At 43.4% G+C, this 10,506-nt stretch overlaps 1 protein-coding gene across 1 annotated transcript; it reads right to left on the minus strand.

Annotated features, from left to right (window-relative positions):
* Window positions 1-267: 267 nt before the first annotated feature.
* Window positions 268-10,170, minus strand: LOC308135974 (major facilitator superfamily domain-containing protein 8-like; the record flags this gene model as incomplete). The annotated part of the gene is made up of 11 exons (XM_080504154.1): window positions 268-398; window positions 2,382-2,512; window positions 2,696-2,818; window positions 3,812-4,025; window positions 4,703-4,776; window positions 7,024-7,303; window positions 7,767-7,846; window positions 8,094-8,213; window positions 8,308-8,370; window positions 9,764-9,949; window positions 10,095-10,170. 11 exons carry the CDS (start codon window positions 10,168-10,170, stop codon window positions 318-320), a joined length of 1,428 nt encoding a protein of 475 aa, XP_080360280.1. The 3' UTR covers window positions 268-317.
* Window positions 10,171-10,506: the final 336 nt, after the last annotated feature.

The following is a 10,506-nucleotide window of genomic DNA, read 5'->3' on the forward strand; positions in this document are numbered from 1 at the left end:
TATGCCTCTGAATATTCAATATGAGAGCAATGGTGCCCCCTTGTGTAAAGTATAATTAATAGTTTGATTGTAACGTGCCTGTATGGAGGCTTTTAATGAAATCTGATTGTGACTGTGCTGAAGCATTTATTTATTTATTTATTTATTTTTCTGAGATGTTATCACCTCTATGTTAGCTTCTGAGGGCCACTTTTAAGCATTTTCATTCAACACATGCACTTTCCTCTGCAGTAAACCTGTATCGATCCCCTCGGGAGTGAAGGGCATCCCCTCCGTCCGTCTTCAGCCTCTCTCTCCTCTTCAGATGGCCGGCAGCTCTATCCTCCACTGTCGGAGCTCTGCGCGCTCTCCACAGCCCTGGGCTCAGTCAGCCGCTCGTAGGACAGCGCTGTCATAACCTGCAAAAATGTAGCGTGTGATATGGCTTGAGAGAATAGAAAGCAGCGAGTAATAAGCAGAGACTATCAAAGACATGCTGAGTTAAGGATTTTACTGGCGAGAACACCCCGTGGCTACTGTTTTCCACATTAGGTGGAGAAAACAAAACTGTTTTCTTAAGACTGAATGTTGAGTAGCTTCAAACTGAGAAGGATGTAAGACAGAAACGTATTCATTATTACTTCGGCGATGTTAGTTCCAGCACCTCGCCAACAGAGAGGTGACAGATTAAGTGGACGTCTTGAAATATTAACACTGGGAACAGGGCACCCGGGGGCCGTGTGGGGCTGGTGGGGACGTTCTACTGGCGTTTGGTCCGGTTTGAGTTTTTCCTCTTTGCGGGAAGGGTCACTACAACTCAATGCAAAGATTTTCTGAGCGATCACCTTGACAATACAAATCATATGCCGTCATCTTCAAACTGATCAGATCGCCAGTCAGAGGTTCTGGACCATAGTGTCAGACACTTTCCTTCACCATCATTCCAGCTCCCAACGAGGGAACATTTGATGGAAGACCGACGTCCAGTAAGGGTTGAGGAAATCGATATGTCAGGGGGCCACTGAAGCTTCGCCGGCTCGCCGATTCACTGATCGAAAGGTGGATGTGTTTCAGGTGATATAGCAGGCTGTGATCTAATCCAAACGTTTGTGGTTCAACCAACAAAATGTGCATGAATCCCTGAACAAGACACTGAACCCCCAACATGCTCCTAATAGCAGGGCGGTAGCTTTGGTTTAAAAGTGTGTTGATAACCGTGATTATTCACAATAAGTCTACATTTATGCAAATATCTTTTCACAAAGCCGAAACAAATCACATTCATCAAGAAAAGTAAGTGCAATTTCAACATCGTCGTTTTTACAGTACTGGTATCTATAGTCGAACATTTTCATAAAATGCCCACAAACAACGTCTTTCATTGGCATCACTAATTTTATTCTCTTTGAATTTTATTGCACCAGACAAATCACTGTCAAAGCCTTTTTACAAGGCTGCTGTTTCTCCTCCGTCTCTCCTCATGGCGCACAGTTTCTGCAGCCCACAGTATGAATGTTTCCACACTTTAAGCTCAAGCTAATTCACTGGCAAAACGCTGGCAGGCACCTCAGTTCAGCTGTGTTGCATTATGCCCATTACTCTTCCCTAAAACAAAACGATCTACTGTCAATAAATTACAAACAACAATTACTTCTGTCAGGAAAAATAATACAAAATTTCTGAAAGATTTCTTGGTCATTTCTACACTTTACCAAAACCAAAAGTAAAACTGTCTTGCCTATAGGGGGCACACCGTGTGTTTGACCTCAGGTGTAAAATATCTGCTTTAAAGAGTCCATTCGATGCTTGTTTCCTTTCAGTTTGTCGCCTGTCAACCGATGTGGAGATTGATTCATGTCTGCACAGTAAATATTTGAGCCCCATTTAAAGGCTCAGTCGTGGTTTGTTGGAGCGTTGAACAAAGACCAAGGTTAAAACAGGTTACAGCTTTTGAGGCGTGCTGTGGGCAAAAATATTCGCCCGGTAGAGCCCTTAAAGTTTCACCACACTGCCTGCTGGAAGGATGAAGTGGTGCAGCCTTTTGGAGTATTGCATGGTATTACAGTGAATTCAGTCAACATTGAGTATTTTTCGGTTCAGACTGAAGTGGAGAAGTGCAGTACATGCTGGAGTCTATCTGGACATAGCAAAGAATCAAAAGAGCGAGGTGTCAGATGAATGAGCTGCAGCAATAATCCACTACTGGATGGTTTATTTTGTCCTTCCTGCCATGCACTTGGAATGGAAACATGATCAGTGACAGTGTCTCTGGAAGATTTCTATAGTGATCGCACAGAACTCGCACTTAACTATCTTTCACATTTTTATTTCAAAGTATGAAGATATTCCTTTACTTCGCCATATAGCCAATCTGTTGTGCACGATTTGATCGCACTACTTACTGTGATCATCACAAGGAGAGCCAGCATCATACCCAGCATTATGTACAAATTATTGGTCAGTCCTCCAGCCCACAGAGGACCCAAGATGGTGGCCAGGCCCCCGACTGAGCGTCTGACACCTTGGCTGAAGCCTTTTGGGAAGAATTAAAAGGTTATTACTTTCATCAGTAAATATTAAAATATGGCTTTAAAGTGCAGTATGTCTACTTCCTTTTTTTTTTTTTTTTCTCCCTGGGCATAACATACGCCGGGCTGCAATCTGTTGTTTCAACATGTTGAGCGGTGCCAACAGTGCCAAGGTAAAAGGAGCCAACCTTGTGTTTTTTCAGCAGTGACTTTGGAGAAGAGGGACACCTGAGACACGGCCACGAAGGGAAGCCCCAGCAGCTGCAGAAACACCCCGATGATGAAGGCCGACAGCTCCCATCCATAACCACCTGGCAAGGGTGGAAAGATAATATCACGGTGCTGCCGTATTGCAATGCTTTGCCACCGAATTATATGAAATGTGTCATTAAACAATTACCGCAATCAACAATTAACCTCCAGTAACTGCATACAAATATTCAATAAGTCGCCCAGCTATAACATCTGATTAGTTTCATACAAAGCAATAAAGATTGAGTGTGACAGACCACCATTCAGTCATCAGTCCCTCTTGCATTGGTTTTTTAACTTTCTCACACAAATGGGCTGGCAAAATCAGAGATAGCTCTGTCTCAAAATGAAACCACTGCCAAGCTGGCATCCACTCGCTTTTTGTTCTCTGCTGCTTTGCATCATGCACATGTTTGTGTGAATTTGTGCCCACTCGAATTGTTGGACGCTCCTGCATGAGCTGAAAGTCTAAAATCTTATGATCGAAATGCAATTCCACCAGTCAGACATGAGTCATAGTGGTCCAGGTAAAAACTAAGTAATTATCCCCAGGTGTCTGTTTTTCAAGGCTTAAGTCTTTGTTTGGTCCTTTTAACTGGAGCCGTAACAAATAGCAAACAAATGCAAGCTATGCTTTAACAAACAGCATTTTTGTCTAATTAGATTACTCTAATCCTTTTATATGTACTCAGGCACTACCCAGCTCCAGCACCTGTCACTTGTAATCAGAGCGATAAATGTGACAAGCTGCAACAGACGCAGGCCAACATGAACATACAGGATCCGGTTTGCCTGTATGATCTCCTGCTGGCCTACCAGAGCCTGAACGCTATCATTTACAGAGCACATTCAATTCAGCCAGTGTGTAACCCAATATGGCTTCACTGTGCACTGCTCACCAACACCGGTGGCAGAGGGGATTTGGCTCAGTTGAATGAAGCTTTTTTAGAGAGTGTGTGTGTCTGCGCGTGTGTATTTCTCAGTGTGTGTGTGTGTGTGTGGGTGTGTCTGTGTGTGTCTGTGTGTGTGTGTTTTCATCAGCAGGTTAACACCTCGGGGGTTGCAGAGGAAGACGAGGCACCAGATACAGGCGGTGCAACAGATGACCAGGCCCATAGCCAACACGGCGCGGTCCGCCACCTTCCTGCTCAGCCAGCGCACGAAGAAGAAGCCCAGGATGACCTCCACCCCACACAGGCTGTACATCAGGCTGTTGCCCAGCTCGCCAAAGCTGAAGTAGCGCTGCGTCATAGGCGTCACCATAGTCTGGGGAGTTTTAAAAAAAAAGATGTGCACAAGGTCATTGAGGCAGACAAACTTGTTTAATGAGAGGTGAAGGAGGAGAATCTAATTAGAGCAAACACATTGTATGTCTTTCCAAAGCCTCAGTCAGTCCAGATTTTAAAGATTCACTTCTTTTTTTTAATCAAAGCAAGAACAAATGGTTGAATAAGTTACAGAATGTAACAAGGAGAAAGATGGCCTCTTTATTTTTCATGTTTAATACATATACAGTAGGATTAATAGATATCAAGATTGTGTTAAACACTTTATATGTTTTAACAAATAGAAACTGAAGTCGGATCTCGTCACATTTGAAGGGAATTTGTCAATATTCTAAATTCTAGCAAGAGGCTTCATAAATATTTTCTATATACAATGTCTCGCTATGAATCCAGCATGAAAGGTATTTTGTGGTCATGTATTTTAGTGTGAGGGGAAAAAAACAAAGTTTAGATTTTGTTGTGCAGTATTATGCATACATCTTAAATCAGTTTCACCCCGAGCTTTAAGCGAGACTTGATTATTTTCTCAAAGCACAGGTCTCTGTGGGCAAAGCTCAGATTGATTCAGTGTGGATGAAACCCTGAGTAAAATAGTGTGACATTGTGAAAAATCTTTGGAAACTCCGGCTGATGGATCTCAACGGTAGCTGCTCTCACCTCCAGCGCTGTCTGATTGAAGAGAGTGATGAACTCAGCCGTGAGGAGAACAACCACCTCTTCTCTCATGAACTCTGCACGGGGGAATGACACTGAGATATACTGCAGACCAGAGAAACCAAAGAGCAAATCATAAAACAGGCTGGACTGGCACCATCAAAGTGAAAGCTTCAATTGGCAAGTTAGGTTGAGATAAAGAAGTTCGAGCAAGAAAAAAAAGAAAAAAGAAAAAGACAACTTGGACGATCCAGTAACAATCTTAAGCCTGAAGAAGGCGAGTGTGACGAATCCCGGCTGGTCGCTCATGTTGATCCTCTACTCCAATAACCTGCTTATTTTCTTTTTCAGGAGATTAGAGCAAGTTCTTCCTCCTTTTTTATGTGCAAAGCATGATAACAAAAGGAAAAAAATATATTTTTAATAAAGTCCACATTTTGGGAATGGCTTTTCTTGGAACAAAAACTCCCTTACCGACTTCCAGAAGAGAAAAAAAGAGCCGGGCTTGCTGCTAAATTTGGATGTACAAGCCAGATGGCTGGAGAAATTACTTGATATTGCATCGTGTGATCTTCAATGGTTCAATTTTCTCTGTTTGGTGTTTATACTGTGATGTACATAGCTTTATGTTCGTATCCCACTGTGTGTACTTACACAGTGAATGGTACGCACCAAGCAGTCTTTTGCAGTGTGTAAAAGTTGTTTACAGATCAATCATGACACATTTAATGGGACTACATTGTTTTGGTATTTGTATGCTGGATGATGATAAATCATAAAAGAAAAAAAATAAACAGTCAAGTTGAGTATTTTCCTTTTGGAGCAGTAGTGGACCAATTGACAATCTCGGAATCATTGATTCAAGCGGTCAGAGTTTCATACATCATGTTCTTTAGGAACCAATCCTATCAGCTCAGCTGAAGGTTTCCATTATCTCTCTGTTTACGGGGCGGTTAACATCGCTTCCTTCACCTGTGGTCATGAATTCTGGGCCATGACTGGATGAATAAGAACGTACAGATACCACTGTGGCCTGCCTCTTGGAGCTCGTGTGAAGAGTCCAGAGTCCCTAGTAGAACTGCGTCTCCTCTGCAGTGAAGACAGCCAGCTGAGGTATTTTGGGTTTAGGATGCCTGCTGCTGCCTTCTGCTGTAAATCCAGCAAGCAAAATAAATGAGGAGAAGACTCAGAGGATGGCGTCGCTCCAACTGGAAAGATAACGTCTCACAGTTATCCTGGAAACCGCTTGGGATCCCTCATGACTTGTGACAGGCTAAAGAAAGTTAAAGAGAGGCATGATTTCCCAACAGTATTGCCCTGTATGGATTAAGTGGTTAAAAAGACAAGCGGATAGATTGGGTGGTAATGATTCTGATTCAGTAATGAGGGTGATATGAGAGAGGGGTTAGAAACAGACTGACGTTTTGTTGCTTCAAAAGCAAAAATTCCCTCAGATTTAACTTGTGTTTGCTTTGACTTTATGATCCCTTCCCAAGAATAAAAAAGAGCCTGATGAAAGAAAACGAAGGATCTGCCTGATTTTCAAAGGTTCCTCACTGATGCACAAAAAGTCAGGAGCGATCAATAATTCAAGGGAGTGAGCACCAGACACACTGTAGTGGCATAACCGACACTCCGGCTGTACGTGCAGGAGCAAACATCCTTCACTTCTGCTGAGTTCCTGGTGTTGTAGATTCTTCTCAGAACAAAAAAGGAATCGATAGCACGAATGTTGACCACATGACCAATTCTGTCTTCCTTTCTTCCACAAGTCAACCACAGCACGGCAGTCAATAAAAGAGGAAGTCTGCTATCCGTCCCTTTTGCTACATCTTCAAAGAGTCAAAGGATCGATGTGAAGGTTTAACACACGTGCACTCACACACAAGCAGACTCCACCAAAGCACAGGAGAAAAAAAAAACAACAACGAAAAAACCCACAATCAATAGAAGCACACAGTCGCTGCTCATGTCCCGTGTAAACTTCCTGTGACATGAATCCAAAAGGACACCTGACATCATGTATATACATACACGCACTGACATGAACCACACACACAGACACTCACACCCATGTCCAATCAATACAATAGGAATCTGATCTGACACACTGCAAAGGATTCCTCAGAGAAACCTGGAGAATGGAAACTGGGCGTAACGGTGTGTGTGCGTGCGTGTGTGCATGTGCATGCAAGAAAATCAATAGAGCGGATGGGAAACATGTGCATTGGCGGTGACACCTCTTCCTGCCTGAACCCCACAAATGAGGCGGAGGAGAGCTGACAGTCATCGCTCTGGACAGGCAGTCAAACTTGCTCCCTCACCTCGACTTGCGCTGAAGTGTTTGAAGGGGTTCGGGGCGCCACGGACGGACTGCGGCTCTGATGAGGCAGAAGTCTCCAATTGGTCAGAGTGGACTGCTTTGTAGGTGTGCACCGGCTCCTCGTCGGCAGACCCCATCAGCGGCACCTCCTCCCCCTCCTCCTCTTCCCCCTGTTTCATCTCCATGATGACAGCCGCCCCCTCCGAGCTGATGGGCGGTACGTCCCAGTACATGGCCAAGACCACAAACTGGAGCAGCACCCACAAGAGGCACATGAAAATCTGAAGTGATGGACAACACAAGAGTCTTTAAATATTTCATATACGCGAGAGAAACACTGTTTCCGGCACAAGAAACCAAGGAGCATATCAGGAGAACTTTCTCATTTATGGAGGAGTAACCTGGCACGGGGAAAGAAAGAGAGACGTTCAGTTTGAAATTATGTGGATAAACAGGAGCAGGCATAGAAGAGCTTGGTTATATCTCCTTTAAGCTACATCCGTGCTACAGGTGTTTTATTCAGGCACACTCATGAGATAGAAATAGATCGATACAGGTTGTTACGGGCCTGAGTATTACTGCAGGTGTTTTGTATTCTTCTTATTCGAAGAAGAACAAAGAAGAAGAAGAGAAAAAAAAAACACGTGTGAGTGCAGAATGTAGAGCGACAATTTCTGAAGGTTGTTTCTGTATTCAGGAGTCTTTCAGAGGGCCTTAGATTACTGATTATATGGATGCCGGTACCCCAGGAGACGTATACTTGTTCACAACAAAGGGCCCCAGTCTGAAATCACACAGCCGCAGGAACAGGTTGAACGCCGGCCCTGGAGAGACAGGAGGAAGTCTTTTTAAAGATGAGATAAATGGAGGATGTGTGGAGACTGTAGCCTATGCTGCAGAGATTTTATTTCATATATTTTTATCCTTACAGCTGTAACTGAAAGAAGACATCACAAAAAAAAAGGGAAAAAAAGAGAGAAAGCTCTCATCTTTTTTCCAAAGACAGAGCAGCTCGAGTTGAAATGAAATGACACCGATACCAATGCCGGGAGTGGAAGAGGGGAAACTCACCCACAAGAAGGCCGACCTGTCGACAGGCCATGATGGCGGCGAAGATGCCGGCGCGCTCTTCTGGCCGTGTGCTGCGTGTCAGGAAACCAAAGATAGAGGAGCCCGCTCCCGCACCAACACCTGGGAGGAAAACATCTGTCACACCTTGACAACGTTCACTTACATGCGGTACAGTGCAACTCCGGCTTTACGAGTGTGTCTGGGTGCATTTCACCTGCGACAAGCCGGCTGCTCAACAACAGCCACTTTGAATATCCGATGAAATACAGGAAGTTGCCTGAGGGCGCATAAAAACCAGGTGAGCCATCAAACCTTTCCAACTAATGAAAATCCTCGACTTGTAATGAGTAACATCAAAAAATTATTTAAGTATTTACTCACACATCTGACTTAGCTGAAGCCTGCGCTGGGCTTTTTCGTTTAAAACAAGTAAGCTATTGCAAATGTTTGCCGTTGGCGTGATAAACATGCACAACACGGGCATGTTAACACTGTTGGATCAAGAATTTTATAAGTTAAAGCCAAAGGATTTAGCAGACAAATGCATCTAAACATGCTGAATGTGAGCGCAAACTTTATTTTTTCTCTTTAGAAAAATCTATCTCACCGTGGTTACAGTAGTGTGGTAAAATATCTACCATAAAGACAGCCACAGTGTCTGTGAAGCTCTTTGCACCGGGTCAGTGGCAGCTGACCTTTAGTAAGTAGCTGCGTTGCAGAGGTTAATTTGAAACTTAAGTTGATGTATTTGGCTTTTTTTTCTTCTCCATTTTTGCCACTGTACACTGTGAAGAATTCATAACCAGACTTTATCTGTATTTTTTTTTTTACCTCACAATCTATCTATCTATCTATCTATCTAGTCAGTAAAATGAGTTTCTTTGTAACTTTCCTTCAGGATAGTGATTTTTTTATTTTTTTTGCTGATACACATTGAAGTCAAAACCCGAGAGGTCTGCTATTGCAAGCAAGCTGAACCTAATTAGTCATATAATGGCTTTATTTAAGTTAATGAGTGTTGCTCCTCTCATACTGTGAGGAGCCCACATCACTGTCATCATCACTACCGTTACTGTAATACTTGTTTGCACTCGCTGGTACAATCCAAGCTATTCATCAATTATCCACTGTGTTTATAGTAATAAAGGTTTTCTCTATACATTTAGCCCAATAGTACATTTGGCAGCACTTTGGCTCCCCTTTAGGAACTGCTCTTGAGAAAATGTTTCTGTTTATTGCCCCCACCAGTGGAATGAAGAATTACCCCCTCTGGTCAGCTGGAGCTGTTTTGAAGCACTGCAATCTGCATCACATCTCAAACATTTGACTAAAAACAGGGTAGAAATTCGAAGATGCAATCTTGAAATTACCATTGTGCAGACAGTACAGACAAAAAGCACGTTTAAATGGCTGCTAAATGGGAGGGATATCATGGGACCTAGTTCTTTTTTCTTTTTTTTTTAAGCTTGCCATCCCACACACTATTAGTTGTCTGCATGGAATTCCCCACATAATTTACTGTGGGAAACAAATGAGTGAAAGACTTCCAACTCTGCACAAATAGGACTTGGAGAGTTTTACATAGCAGCTGAACACACAGGCTGAATCTATGAGGCTGTTTGGGGTTTTTTTTGGTAGGGGGTGGGGGGGTGTTTGGTGTGACAACTCACCAAAAATCTCAAAAATGTTGGAGAAAAGAATGATGGACTTTGTAGTTTTGCTACGGTCCGACCAGAATCCAAACAGGGGTCCCGTGAGCAGCCCGCTGAGACTGAAGGCAGACAGACCCAAACCCAGGAAATATGGAGGGGCCTCCAGAATCTGCAGATAGCTCCATATTGTTGGCAGAATGACAGCTGAGGACACAAAGGAAGAAGTACTCAAATATATGGAAATGAAATCAGATGCTGTACTGCGTGTGACGTGTGCTTCAACAGCCAAAAATGCCAAGCACATATTTTATTCCCAGTCTTATCTCCAAAGCTGTCATGATGAACTTACCGTACTCTATGCCACTCAGCATAAATATTAGTCCAATGGTGAGAAAAGTTAGATTCCTCTTATGGTGATTATCCATGATGCCTCTTCACTCGCTGGCTTTTATACTCCGACCTCCGCCTGCTGATGTTGTTCTGAAATGCTGCTCAGAGGCATAATCGGATAACAGGAGACACCATGTGTCCACTTACTGCTGCCGGCCGGGATAATCAAAGGAATCTCTCCCAAGCATTGCTCAAAGTCATTGCAGAACTTCTTAGAGATAGACAGGAAAGCTGATGCAAGACTTCTCCTATCGAAGGAAGGATGCAGTGCAGGCAAAGAGAGGAGCGCTTGACTGAATGCATCAAATCAGCAGTGAAAACAATAACCTCTAATCTGAAATGATTGCAGCTTTCCAAGTCCATCGGGCATT

This window comes from Blennius ocellaris, assembly GCF_963422515.1.
Source record: "Blennius ocellaris genome assembly, chromosome: 10".
NCBI lineage: Eukaryota > Metazoa > Chordata > Actinopteri > Blenniiformes > Blenniidae > Blennius > Blennius ocellaris.